The sequence below is a fragment of the Uranotaenia lowii genome, chromosome 1 (genome assembly GCF_029784155.1).
Source record: "Uranotaenia lowii strain MFRU-FL chromosome 1, ASM2978415v1, whole genome shotgun sequence".
In the NCBI taxonomy this organism is placed as follows: domain Eukaryota; kingdom Metazoa; phylum Arthropoda; class Insecta; order Diptera; family Culicidae; genus Uranotaenia; species Uranotaenia lowii.
The window spans coordinates 203,404,851-203,420,571 of NC_073691.1; the positions used below are offsets into that span (position 1 = coordinate 203,404,851).

The 15,721-nt window shown below is 34.8% G+C and overlaps 1 protein-coding gene across 1 annotated transcript in view; it reads left to right on the top strand.

Moving 5' to 3' along the window:
* The window catches only part of LOC129738305 (G protein-coupled receptor kinase 2), a 175,453-nt gene that overhangs the window by 86,394 nt on the left and 73,338 nt on the right, over positions 1-15,721 (top strand). Inside the window, exons 4-5 of the mRNA XM_055729490.1 lie at positions 85-223; positions 333-518. Of these exons, the coding sequence (XP_055585465.1) occupies positions 85-223; positions 333-518 (325 nt within the window). The remainder of the gene's footprint in view (positions 1-84; positions 224-332; positions 519-15,721) is intronic.

The following is a 15,721-nucleotide window of genomic DNA, read 5'->3' on the forward strand; positions in this document are numbered from 1 at the left end:
TGCGCGCAGTCACACGTGGGTGCTTTTAGATCCTTTCTCCTTTTTGCTTAAGAGACCGATCATTTCGACGCTTGCTCCGTCCAGCTCAACCCACCGGCAAGGTTACAGGACGTCACACCGGGATCTGCTATATTTTGTCCGAGAATAAACTGCGATCAAGCCAGTTTTCTTACTACCAAGTCATCGTAGAATCAGCTACAAGGCAAATTAAGCCTTACTCCAGGTAGTAAGGTTCCATTCAGTTCAAGTGATTCGTCCGGGTCTACCTGTTCTGTTTTTCACCAGGTACTTTTCTTGCTGCGCATTCATAATGAGCACACCACGCTCTAAAGATCAGTTGTCTACTCGACGGACAACCCTACTGGCCTCTCTCACCCGTGCTGGAAACTTTGTCGACAACTTCGAGGAGGAACGGGACGGGCTCGAGGTGCCTCTTCGATTGGAAGACTTGGACCGTCTGTGGACATCTTTGGAGGAAGTGCAAACACAACTAGAGGATCTGGAAACCAGCAAAGAAGGTAAAGAATTGAACCTAAGCTTCCGTGAGAGCTACGAGCCAAGGCTTTTTAAGATAAAAGCTAATTTACTATCAAAAATGCCCACCCCAATGGTAACCCCTAATAACCGCCCCATAGAACCTCCCATTCGCATATTTCTACCTTATCTGGTCTCAAGCTACCAACCATTACACTTCCCGATTTTGACGGTGATTACCGTACCTGGCTTACTTTTCATAGATACATTTTTGGCCTTGATTCATGAAAATGCAGAGCTACCCGACATACAAAAATTTCATTATCTACGTTCCGCGTTAAAAGATGAAGCTGCTCAATTGATTGAGTCCATTGGTATCAGTGCTATCAACTACCCTATCGCCTGGCAAATTTTAGTAAACCGTTACTCCAATGAGTACTTATTGAAAAAACGTCATCTCCAAGATTTACTTGAAATTCCACGAATGAAGAAAGAAACTGCTGCTACACTTCATTCAACTTTAGATGAATTCAAAGGCATATCAAAATTCTTGCTCAACTAGGTGAGCCAACGGTCCAGTGGAGTACGCTGTTGGAACACCTTCTCTGTATGAGATTGCATGAGGAAACGATTAAAGCTTGGGAAGATCACGCTGCCTCTGTGGATAACCAAACCTATGAGTGCTTGGTAGAATTTTTGGAAAAAAGAGTACGTGTACTGGAATCTATATCTGTGAACCATATCCCTTCTCAAGCCGTCAACACAACCTTCAAAAGCGGGTCCTACTTTAGACAATCATTACCCCCGAGAATTTCATCTCATGCTACGACTGAGAATTCGTTTCCATCTTGCCACGCTTGCGATCAACGTCACTTGCTAGTAAAATGCCCCAAATTTGAACGCATGTCTGTTAACGACCGCTTGCGAATAGTTAACCAAAAACGACTGTGTATCAACTGTTTCCGTCAAGATCATTTCGCCGAGATTGCCCATCTAATTACAAATGTCGCCTTTGTAATAAATCACATCATTCTATGCTACATTTCAACACTACAATTTCTGATCCGAGTTATGGCCATCAAGATTACATGGTGAATGAAAGTCAGAACAGCGCCGTAACTGTTCAAACCACAGCTTTACATGACTTTCCCATTGATACACAACACTCAAATTCACTGTCCAATTCTAGCCCAACTGTGTTCATGCTAACAGCAGTTTTACGTGTGGTCGATGCATACGGTAAAGAACATCTCGCTCGAGCACTGCTCGATAGCGCTTCCCAACCTAATTTGATGTCTGATCGACTAGCTCAACTTCTACGAATCAAGCGTCAACGAACTAACATTTTAGTTCAAGGTATAGGTGCAACTCCAACACAAGCCACTGAAACGGTCACCAGCAAAATTTTATCGAGAGATGGGAATTTCTCAAGAGTTGTTACCTTTCTAGTATTGAAAAAAATGACTGCGGATCTACCTTCGAAAACTATTTCAATTGCTGACTGGAAATTACCTCATCATTTGAGTTTAGCTGATCCGAATTTCTATCAAACAGCCCCAATCGATATGATAATAGGAACTCAGCTTTCTTCGAATGTTTCCCTAATGCAGACAGAATACAATTGAGCGGATCGTTACCCATTTTGGTCAACAGTGTTTTCGGGTGGGTAGTTGCAGGTGGTGGTAATATGGCTTCTCCTAAAAATCCCAATCTCGTAGCCGCGTCGACTTTGTCACTCGTCTCCCTAGAAGAAGCAATAGAAAAATTTTGGAAGGTAGAGGAGCTCCCAAACCGCACTGAATATTCGGTAGAGGAAACATTTTGCGAAGAAAATTTCAAAGCAACCACCTTTAGACAGAATGATGGACGTTTCGTTGTAACCCTTCCCAAGCGCCCAAATTTTGAGTCAGTGATTGGAGAATCGAAATCAATTGCCATCAATAGATTCAATTTGCTGGAACAAAGACTTCAAAAAAAGCCTGAACTCCGAGCCGAATATGACAAATTTATGCAGGAATATATTTCACTAGGACATATGAAGAAAGTTGAATTTCCTGAAAATGAAACCCATCCCTGTTATTATTTGCCCCACCACCCGGTCATAAAGTCATCGAGCACTACCACAAAAACTCGTGTCGTTTTCGACGGATCCAGTAAAACATCGACAGGTTATTCGTTAAATGATGGTCTTTGTATTGGTCCGGTGGTTCAAGAAAACCTTATAACTCTGATGATCCGATTTCGAAAGCATCCAATCGCTTTAGTAGCTGACGTAGAAAAAATGTATCGTCAAGTGTTGATCCACTCCTCAGACAGACGATTCCAAAGAATTGTATGGAGATTCCAGCCATCAGACCCTCTGACCATCTATGAACTCCAAACTGTCACCTACGGATTAGCACCGTCTTCGTTCCTCGCAACTCGGGCTCTACTTCAGTTGGCTGACGACGAAGCACTGAACTTTCCGATGGGTGCTCCTGAATACAAAAAATCTCTCTATATGGACGATTATATTGGAGGGTCGAGTTCCATCCAGCATGCTATAAAACTTCGTAACGAATTGATTGAACTCTCCGCAAAAGGTGGTTTTCCACTCAGAAAGTGGGTCTCAAATAAGTTGGAAGTATTGGAAGGCTTGGATTCCGATCAAATAGGCACTCAATCTACACGTCGATTCGACCCCGAGGAAACTGTAAAAGCATTGGGTATTCTTGGGAACCAGAACCAGATCAATTCAGATTCGACTACAGGATGACTAAGAAAATTTTAAGGTGACTAAACGCACGATACTTTCAATGATCTCCCAATTATTTGACCCCCTTGGTCTTATATCTCCGATTATAATTACTGGTAAAATGATAATGCAAGAACTGTGGCTTCTGGCAATTTCCTGGGACGAAGAAGTACCAGATGCTCTGAAAAATAAATGGACGTCATTTCACAGCCAACTAATAAATCTTGCTGAATTTAAGTTTGATCGATATGCTCTACAAATCAACTCTTGTGTTGAATTACATACATTCGCAGACGCTTCCGAAAAGGCATACGGGGCCTGCATCTACGCTAGGACCATCAATTCTGAAGAGATATTCGAGTGCACCTGTTAGCAGCTAAATCCCGTGTTGCACCACTCAAAAGATTGTCTTTACCCCGACTTGAACTCTCCGCAGCACTCATTGCCTCTCGTTTACACTCCCAGGTTAAACAAGCACTAGATATGGGTGACATAAAATCCACTTTCTGGTCCGATTCCACTGTGACACTACAGTGGCTAAAATCCCCTCCGAGTACTTGGAAGACCTTCGTAGCTAATCGGGTCTCTGAGATCCAAACTTCAACTCATGGATCAGTTTGGACTCATGTTCCCGGGAGTCAAAACCCTGCCGATCTTTTATCCCGAGGAATGCAAGTAAAGGACTTTTTAAAAAGCAATTTGTGGGTACAGGGGCCGAGTTGGTTGTCTGAGGCAATAGAGAACTGGCCAAAGTCGAAAGCACACAATAAAGAAGAAACAGAAGAAGAAAGACACTTAGCAGTTGTGTCTGTATGCACAAGTGAACCGTCAGTCAATCCAATCTTCTGTCGATATTCCAGTCTTTCGTTTTTGATTCGAATATTAGCTCACTGCCAAAAATTCTCTCAGAACGTTATTTTGAAAACCCGAACCAATCCTCAGACTGTAACTAATTCATCGAATCCTCGAACTCTTACTATGGAACAACTTACCCAAGCCAAGCTGCGCTTAGTACGCCTGGCACAAGCCGATGGTTTTCAAGAAGAAATTAAACAATTGACCAGAGGGAATTCGTTACCTAAATCTTCTAGAATACGATTATTAAGACCGTTTATTGACTCCGAAGGTATCATACGAGTGGGGGGGCGGTTAAACCTTTCGCAACAACCATTCCTATCCAAGCACCCAGCCTTGCTTCCTACTTTCCATCCTCTAACAAAAATGCTCGCCAAATTTTACCACCACAAATTGGTTCATGGTGGCGGCCGTGTCACTTTATCTGTTATGCGTGAGACATATTGGCCTGTAAATGGACGACGTCTTATGCACATCATCATTCGGAATTGTATCCATGCACTCGAGCCAATCCCGTTCCGGCGCAGCAGCAGACAGGACAGCTCCATTATCCAGAATTACAGTCAGCAGGCCCTTCAACGTAACAGGAGTCGACTATGCAGGTCCAATTTACTTAAAACCGATCCACAAGCGAGCACCATCTGTGAAGGGCTACATATGCGTGTTTGTCTGCTTCGTGACAAAAGCGGTCCACCTCGAAGCGGCAACTGATTTGTCAACCGAAGCTTTTTTGAACGCTCTCCGACGGTTCGTCTCTCGCCGAGGCCGACCATCGGATCTGCACTCGGACAACGGCAAAAACTTTATTGGGGCAAAAAATGAGCTCCACCATTTGTTCTTAATGCTCTCCAACGAAAACGAACAAGAAAAAATTCATCGATCCTGTGTAGAAGAAGAAATTAGATGGCACCTTAACCCTCCTAAGGCCCCCCATTTCGGCGGCCTGTGGGAGGCTGCCGTTAAAGTGGCTAAAAAACATCTCTTTCGTCAGTTGGGTAACTCATCACTTTCTTATGAAGATTTATCAACAATTCTTGCACAAATAGAAGCCGCCATGAACTCTCGTCCACTCGTCCCCATGAGTGAGGATCCAAACGATTTATCGGCTATTACTCCTGCACACTTCTTAATCGGAACATCGATGTATTCTCTACCAGACAGAAATTTGTGCGAAGTTGTTCCCAATCGCCTCACTCATTATCAGCGTCTTCAGCAACTTTATCAACAATTTGGTACCATTGGAGAAGGGAGTATTTACAAGAAATGCAGAAAGATTTGAAGTTCAGGGACCCAAACCATAATTTGGTACCTGGCCAACTGGTTATATTGAAAGACGAATTTCAACATCCTGTGCGCTGGTCTCTTGCAAGAATCTCCAAGGTGTTCCCAGGGGAAAGACGGTTTGGTGCGTGTTGTTGATCTTAAAACTTCGAAAGGTGTCTTCAAACGAGATGTTACAAAGATTTGTCCTTTACCTATGGAACCGAGCAACTTTACTGCAGAAGATGGGCAACCGTTCAACATGCCGCACCAGGAAGGAAAACAACCCGATCCGGAAGCAGAGTTTACTTCGAACACATCACCATAAGTTCCAGCTTTTTAGTTCTAACAGGAGAAATATGTGACATAGTTTTATTATCATCTTCATTACCAACTACTTACAATTTTGAAATATAAATATTTCAAGGTGGCGGCCATGTTAGGATTCGGAGTAATTACTTTTATATGAATACGGCCGAACCCACCGTAATACGTAGAAAAAGATTGTTCTCGCGAGTAATTACATTTTTCTAAAAGAACAGCTTCTTAAAAGCTAATATCGATATGTGCAATCAGTGTTCACTTGAGATTAATAAAGTATAGAAGTCATCTTCGTTGTTTCCCCTAAACAAAGTCCAACTTCATTTAACCGGAAAGTGGCTTGAAAGTTTAAAGTGCTATCCCTGAAGTTCCTTCCCAAGGTTATCCGGAAATTAAAGTGGAAAGAGACGATTGATCTATACTGTACGGCTTAGACAAAATTAGCTCAAGTGAACTTCGGATCATAGATGTCCGCATAATCGCGCGAGAAAACGTTAAAATAACGGCGAGTCTTGGCCTGCCCTTAGTTAAAAAAATGTTTATGCACACTGTTAAGTCTCTTTGATTTTCAAAACCTTATTCGTACACTTTTCAAATTGGTTTTTGCATAAATCCTTAGAGTTAGCTTAGGTTAGCATGTATATGCAAAAATTGATAAAGTTGAGAATTTTTTTTATGCAAAAATATTCTATTTTGCAAAAAAATAGATCTGTGCAAATTATGTATGAAATCACTTTTTTTAATCTATATATATAAAAATGAATTTCTGTCTGTCTGTCTGTCTGTCTTTCTGTCTGTCTGTCTGTCTGTCTGTCTGTCTGTCTGTTCACTATAGACTCGAAAACTACCGAACCGATTTGCGTGAAACTTGGCAGATGGGGGTATTGGAGGCCGGGGAAGGTTCCTATAATAGATTGGAGCCCCTCCCTCTTCCTGGAAGGGGGGAGGGTGTCATATAAATAAAAGTGATAAGTCTTCATAACTCGAGAACTGATCATGCAAATGGAACCAAATTTGGCATGGGAGTGTATTTAGGTACGAGGAATGTTTCTATGATGGTTTGGTACCCCTCCCTCCTTCTCCAGTGGGGAGATAGGAAGGGGGGAGGGGGCCTATCTTACAATTTTTTACATATCTGGAGAACTAATCAAGCAAATGGAACCAAATTTGGTATGGAAGGGAAGACCCCTCCCTCATTCCAGTGGAGCTGCATGAAGGAGAGGAGGGGCCTTTAACCCCTTTTTTATTACATAGCTTGAAAACTATTCGAGCAAATGAAACAAAATTTTGCTTGGAAGGGTATTTGGGTACGATAAATAGTTCTATGAATATTTGGTACCTTTCCCACCGTCTATTGAGAAGAAAGAAAGTGGGGAGGGGGCTCCTTTACAGTTTTCAGCATTACTGGAAAAATAATCAAGCAAATGGATCCGGATTTGGCGTGGGAAGATATTTCATTATTTACGAGAAATGTTTCTATGATATTTTTTAAAACCACCGTTTTCAAGGCGGAAAATCTTGAGGCATGAGGGTGTCCCCATACATTTTTTCACATCACTCGGGAACTTACCCAGCAAATGGAATAAAATTTGGCTTGGGAGGGTATTTGAGCACAAGGAATGTTTTTGTGAATATTTGGTACTACTTCCAGTTGCGTGATAGGAAAGAGAGAGGGACTCCTTTACAATTTTTCGCATAACTCGAGAACTAATGGAAACAACTCTAGCATAGAAAAGCATTGCGGATACAGTTAAAGAAGACGAGAGCTCACAAATGAAACCAAATTTAGCATGAACACAACAAATGTTTTTCCAGTGGTTTAGCACCCCTCCCTCCATTCAGTGGAACGATAAAAAGGGAGAGAGGGTCACTCATATCTTTTATTAATATTTCGATAACTAATCGAGAAAATGGAACCAAACTTGCATGGGAGCAAAATTGGGTACTAGCAATGTTTCTTCGATGGTTTGAGAGCCCCTTCTCTTACCAGAGGGGAGATAAAAAATGGAGAGAAGGTCACCCATTTTCTGAATAACTCGAGAACTTATCGAGAATGGGATGGGATGGTATTTGTAAACAAAAAGTGTTTTTCTGATGTTATGAAACGCCCCTTTTAATAGGCCTATATGAGGGGAGGAGGCCACTCTCACAATGTATATAATAGTTCGAGAACAAATTGGTAAAATAAGTGTAAAATAAGTGTCCCGTGATGGTATTTTGTTACAAAAAATGTTTCTATGATAGTTACAGACCCTCATAATATTAAAAAAGGGACAACGTAGATTCCATATATAAAAAAATATGTTGGCATTATTGATAAATTTATGAAGCAAAAATCACCAGAGTCCTAAAAAGAATTAAAACACGTATTAAATTAAACAATAAAGATTTCAACATAAAAAAAAATGCAATTTTTTTTAAAAACCTTTTAATGATTTTGAAATTTTATGCAAATAAATTTAAAGCCAATTAACTAGGTACCAAAAATTTCATTAATTTTTGAAAGGTGTAGCAAAGCACACCGGGTCAGCTAGTGTCATATAAATCATACTCAAGATCGAAAAAAAAAAAGAATATTATTGACTGAAATGAATTCCTTGGATTCTAAACTAACGGTTTTGATTTATAACCTCGAAAATTTTTTCACATAAAGTTTAAGTATCTCGAAAATATGCTAATGGCGTTCAGTTCGATCTGTTCGAATCCCGACCATTTATGCAGTAGAGGATTTAGAAATTTCTTCTTTAAAACATTTATGGCTGCTACAAAAATAACACTGTTCCTTTATAATTTCTTTTGAAATTTGCAATTTCAATTTTCAATCAAAATTTTATCTTGAACTTAAAATTCGTGGGTTTCTAGGTTCGTTTTTTTAATAGTATAGCTAGTTTAATTAAAGTTTTAATCAATTTAAACTGCAAAATTATAAATTTCAATTTCCCTACGCTATGAATTTCAAAAATAAATGTTCCTTATTTTTATTGATTTATCGTAAATTTAGTTAAAGTAAGATATCATAATTTTGAATTCTTTTTAAATATTAATTTTAAAATTGAAATTCCTCAATTTGAAATAAAAAAAAATTCAATGGGTGAATCTGAATTGAATAAATATTTTTAATATTTCTTCATCTCATACTTTGATATGCTGTTAAAAACCCCTAACTGTTAAATCAAGACGATGCAACTCGTTGTTTACACATTTTTTTTAAACTTTTGAAGTCAGAATTTAAAATAGAGATCATGATTTCCATGTTCTGCATTAAAACTTAGAAACGATGCAAAAAATATGTTTGATGAATGGTTTTTTATTAATTTATTACAACAAGTTAAAAAAATTGATTTCTTTAGCACGAGTTGTAAAAATGTATAACCAACGGGGCTTGCCGAGTAGGATAACTAAGTCGAGTGCTGAAAATGTCAAATCTTTTCACGAGTGGCATACACAATTTATGCAAGTTCGAGAAATTCCTTTGAAAATAAATTTATTGACTTACAAGAATTGCATCTTTACAAATAACCACATGTTAACGACCATGCAAAACTACAAATTTATGATCATGTAGATCGTGAACTGCGGGCAAATAGTAGGTATCGATAATTATCGCTTTTCGATACAGTTTTCAGTGTCTGAAAGTTAACTGTTTAAAACTCAATTGTATAAAAAAACAATTATAACAACGATTCAAAATTTTATTGTGTTTTTTTATTATTGGCCTTTTCATTATAAAAATTTTTAACTGAATACTAAAGAAATTTTTTTCAAAACTTGGCTGAAAACAGAAGACAGGTTTTTCGGAAAACGGTAGGTCCAACTGAGGTTATTATGAACAAAGATTATTATTGTTTGGTCTTATTTTTTCATAACTACCCAGAAAAAATTGGGGTAATAATGAACGCACACTGCGTCTAGATAGAATTAATGGTTTTTTTAAAATTCACCCTTAATTAGTCATGGGCCATTTTCAGATTCGTAAAGGAACAGGGAATCATGTCCTACAATCTCATATTTACAGATTTTTAGAAACTGATTAAGTTATGCATAACGGTTTATTTTCAAGATCTTAATGATTATTGGTACATATTTAAACATTAAAGATAAGTTTAGATAAACAAACAATGCCTTAAAACAAGGGTTCATAATTACCCCGTATTTTGAAAAACATGGGAAAACTATAGATCAGAACAGAACTGACAAAAGTGACAAAAATAAATTACGGCGATTAAAATCATATTACAAAAAATAACAAAAATGACAAAACGGACGGAAGTGAAAAATAAAATGAAAATTATTACAAACATGACAAAAATGACAAAAATGACAAAAACGACAAAAATGATAAAAATGATAAAAATGACAAAAAATGGCAAGAATGATAAAAATGACAAAAATGACAAAAATGACAAAAATGACAAAAATGACAAAAGTTACGAAAATGACTTAATGAAAAAAATGACAAAAATGACGAAAATGACGAAAATGACAAAAATATATATATTTTTTATTTTATTTTAATTAAATTTGACTTATTTTCTGGATATCCTTCATCTCATCTCTACAGTTGAGATAGAAAAACTGCTTTGGATGAAAGATACCCGACACATGTAATTTTTCTCATTAACGGTGGCTCCAGAGAATAGACAATATAGACAGCAATTGCAAATTTAACTTATCCTTTTGAAACTTTTTGAATTTGTAGAACGAAGGCATTTCAAAATAATATTAAATTTACAACGGTGGCTCCAGAGAGTGTTAAGCATTTTTTTGTTTAAATCTACCTAAATTGAAAGTATTTATTTATTTAAGAAACACGCTGATATAATGTGTAGTTTTCCAAGGATTTGACGAAAAAACTTGAATAAACGTGACTCTATTCCACCACTGAAATCTGCTTTGAATTCTTACTTTTAACTGTTTTCGATTAACACCTTTAATTGCAACATCCTCACGATTGGCGCATTTGCGCAGTTTATACAGTTCATGATTTCCGTGAAATCATAGATCTCAAATGAATCAAAATGTGGCTCCAGAGAGTGATCAATTGATTATTTCTCAACAACTTCAAAATCGATACCAATAATTCATTGCCAAATTTTTAAATTGATTTATGACAATTTTTCCATGTTGATCAACTTTATTCAAAGTTGCCAAAATTGACGAGTCGACCCCACGGGTATTTTCAATATCTGACGGGTTTGTGCCGGTGTCTTCGGATTTTATCCAAAATTTTAACCTTAGTCGAAGGTTTAAAATGATGCACACAAAATTTTGTTTCGACCATTTGATTCATCATACTAAACCAAATTCCGTGAACCACTCTACCAACGACGCACAAAGATTGTAGCCGATTATGCAAGCTGGCTGAATCTGGATCAACCTAACTGAACGAATTGGGAGGTGCTTCCCAATGAAAATGCAACCCCCAGCCACCCCATGAGAGTCGTTCGGCGGTAGTTTTTGTTTGTTAGCTCGATGCTCATATAAGCAACGAAAAAAGTGTGCTTTTTTGTGTTTGTGTTTGTGAATGCTTGCGATTTTATGAGATTTTATGGATACCATCCTGAACACCTATGTAGGGAAAAAACGACCCTAGACTAAAACTAAAACTAAAATGGCGTCAAAGGTTACCCCTATTGTGAGTCAACCGGAGTCGGGTCAAATTTAGAAGCTCCGATAGCTGAAAATCACGTATCACACGCAGCAATAGAAGCATCCCTGGAAGAGAAAGAAATTCGCCACCAATACTGGTTCACTGTTCTAGAGATGCATTTTGCAACCCTTCCCCCATAAGCTCCGGCACCAGCAGCTTCCAGAAGTGGATGTCGGCGTCTGAATGTCCCATAAAGTGTAAACTTTATCTGTGCACTTTTTACCACCTGGGTGAAATCGGGTCATCCGCTTGAATAAGGTGCCTCAATTTATGGCTCCAACCTTGCTGCTGCTGCGTGTACTGCGTGACTGGGTATGGCCGGGTGTGTGTCGGTCTACAAGTTTTATCGTTCCAGAATTTAAGATTAAATTTGGATTCCATTGTTCGGATTGCTTTTTCGATTATTTACACCGACGATCTGTAAGACGATAAAATTGTTTGAATGCAAGACGGGAGACTGTAGGTCGTTGAAACTAACTGCCAAATTTAACCCATTCAACTTTTTAACGAAGGTTACGGTGTCTTTTTAAAAGAATGTTTTCAAGAAACAAAACCGGGATCTCTGAAAGTTTGCCACATTTTCAAGCAAGCTCTTCCTGACTTTTGCTGAAATAAATTTAGAAAATCAAACATGAAAACGGGGCTAACCAAATATCACTTGTTGTTCTAAACCAACTAATCAAAGTCAACTTAATCGACGCAAAATGACAAAAATGACACAAAAAAGACACAAAAAAGACATAAAAATGCATGAAAAACAGAAAATTCACGAAAATGGCAAAAAGGGCAAAAATTAACAAATTACAAAAATTACGAAAATGACAAAAATGAAAAAGTGACAAAAATGACAAAAATTAATTTAAAAAAAAACACAAAAATGACAAAAAATAACAAAACTGACAAAAATTTTGAAAATCACAAAAAATAACAAAATTGGCGCAAACGGCACAAAAAAAACGACACAAAAATGACAAATCGACTCAAAAGTAACACAAAAATGAGACAAAAATGACAAAAATAAAAAAAGTGTCAAAAATGACAAAAAAGCCAAAAAGACCAAAAATGACAAAAATGACAAAAATGACAAAAATGACAAAAATGACAAAAATGACAAAAATGAAAAAATTGACAAAAATGACAAAAAAGCCAAAATGACAAAAGTGACAAAAATGATAAAACGGCAAAAATAACGAAAAGAACAAAAATGACAAAAATAACAAAAATGCCAAATTGGCAAAAATAACAAGAGCTACAAAAATGGCAAAAATGACAAAAATGACAAAAATGACAAAAATGACAAAAATGACAAAAATGACAAAAATGACAAAAATGACAAAAATGACAAAAATGCCAAAAATGACAAAAATGACAAAAATGACAAAAATGACAAAAATGACAAAAATGACAAAAATGACAAAAATGACAAAAATGACAAAAATGACAAAAATGACAAAAATGACAAAAATGACAAAAATGACAAAAATGACAAAAATGACAAAAATGACAAAAATGACCAAAATGACAAAAATGACAAAAATGACAAAAATGACAAAAATGACAAAAATGACAAAAATGACAAAAATGACAAAAATGACAAAAATGACAAAAATGACAAAAATGACAAAAATGACAAAAATGACAAAAATGACAAAAATGACAAAAATGACAAAAATGACAAAAATGACAAAAATGACAAAAATGACAAAAATGACAAAAATGACAAAAATGACAAAAATGACAAAAATGACAAAAATGACAAAAATGACAAAAATGACAAAAATGACAAAAATGACAAAAATGACAAAAATGACAAAAATGACAAAAATGACAAAAATGACAAAAATGATAAATATGAAAAAAAATGACAAAAATGGAAAAATGACAAAAATGCCAAATTAACAAAAATACCGAATTGACATAAATGACAAAAATGACAAAAATGACGAAAAAAAAAAAATAACAAAAATTGAAAAAAGGAGAAATGACAAAAAATGACCAAAATGACAAAAATGACAAAAAATGACAAAAAATGACAAAAAATGACAAAAAATGACAAAAATGACAAAAATCACAAAAATGACAAAAATGACAAAAATGACAAAAATGACAAAAATGACAAAAATGACAAAAATGACAAAAATGACAAAAATGACAAAAATGACAAAAATGACAAAAATGACAAAAATGACAAAAATGACAAAAATGACAAAAATGACAAAAATGACAAAAATGACAAAAATGACAAAAATGACAAAAATGACAAAAATGACAAAAATGACAAAAATGACAAAAATGACAAAAATGACAAAAATGACAAAAATGACAAAAATGACAAAAATGACAAAAATGACAAAAATGACAAAAATGACAAAAATGACAAAAATGACAAAAATGACAAAAATGACAAAAATGACAAAAATGACAAAAATGACAAAAATGACAAAAATGACAAAAATGACAAAAATGACAAAAATGACAAAAATGACAAAAATGCCAAAATGACAAAAATGACAAAAATGACAAAAATGACAAAAATGACAAAAATGACAAAAATGACAAAAATGACAAAAATGACAAAAATGACAAAAATGACAAAAATGACAAAAATGACAAAAATGACAAAAATGACAAAAATGACAAAAATGACAAAAATGACAAAAATGGAAAAATGGAAAAAATGGCAAAAATGGCAAAAATGACCAAAATGACGAAAAGAACAAAAATGTCAAAAATTACAAAAATGGCAAAAATGACAAATGACTAAAATGGCAAAAATTACAAAAATGACAAAAATGAAAAAAATTACGAAAATGACGACAATGATTTAATGACAAAAATCATACAGAAATGACACAGAATTGACATAAAAATGACTTGAAATGGCAGTAAAATGACACAAAAATGACCCAAAATGGCACAAAAATGACATAAACTAACACAAAAATAACTCAAAAATGACTTCAAAAAGACAAAAAAAAAATTACTCAAAAATGACACAAAATTGAAACGAAAATGACACAAAAATTAAGAAAAATTACTTTAAGATGACAAAAAAATAAAAAAAATGCATAAAAATATCACAAAGTTAACACAAAAATGACAGAAATTACACAAATATTGCACAAAAATGCATAAACATTTCACAAAAATGACACAAAAATATTGCGATATATTTAAACACAACAATTTCAAGTAAAGACTTAAAAATGACACTTAAATAACACAAAAATCGCACAGGAATGACACAAAAATGCCACAAAATATATATATAAACGTCACAAAAATACAAAAATGAATCAGGAATGTCAAAAATTACACACAAATTACACAAAAAAATACACAAATTACACATAGAAATCACAAAAAAATGACACAAAAATTAAATAAGAATTAGACGAAATAGTCATAAAATAACTTAAAAATTGGAGAAATGACAAAAAAAATGGTACACAAATGAAACAAAAAAAAAATTACATAAAAATGACACCGAAATTACACAAAAATTACATAAAAATGGCACAAAAATGACAGAAAAAATTACAAAAAAAGACACAAAAATTACATAAAAATGGCACAAAAATGAAAAAAAAAATTACAAAAAAGACTCAAAACTAAAATAAAAATAACGTCAAAATGAAACAAAAATTACCCAATACTGACAAAAATTTCACATAAATGCCACAAATATGTTTAAAACATACCACACAAATGACACAAAAATGACACCAAAATGACACAAAAATTACATAAAAATTACACACAAATGACACAAAAAATACATTAAAATTTCACAAAAATGACAAAAATTACACGAAAAAGACACAAAATAAAATAAAAATGACATAAAATAACATAAAATGACATAAATGTCAAAAAAATGATACAAAAAATGACACAAAAATAACATAAATATGACACAAAAATGATTCAAAAATTACATAAAAACGACACAAAATTGACACAAAAATGGCAAAAATGACCAAAATGACCAAAATGACCAAAATGACGAAAAGAACAAAAATGTCAAAAATTACAAAAATGGCAAAAATGACAAATGACAAAAATGGCAAAAATTACAAAAATGACAAAAATGAAAAAAATTACGAAAATGACGACAATGATTTAATGACAAAAATCATACAGAAATGACACAGAATTGACATAAAAATGACTTAAAATGGCAGTAAAATGACACAAAAATGACCCAAAATGGCACAAAAATGACATAAACTAACACAAAAATAACTCAAAAATGACTTCAAAAAGACAAAAAAAAATTACTCAAAAATGACACAAAATTGAAACGAAAATGACACAAAAATGATAGAAAAATTACTATAAGATGACAAAAAAATAAAAAAAAAAATGCATAAAAATATCACAAAGTTAACACAAAAATGACAGAAATTACACAAATATTGCACAAA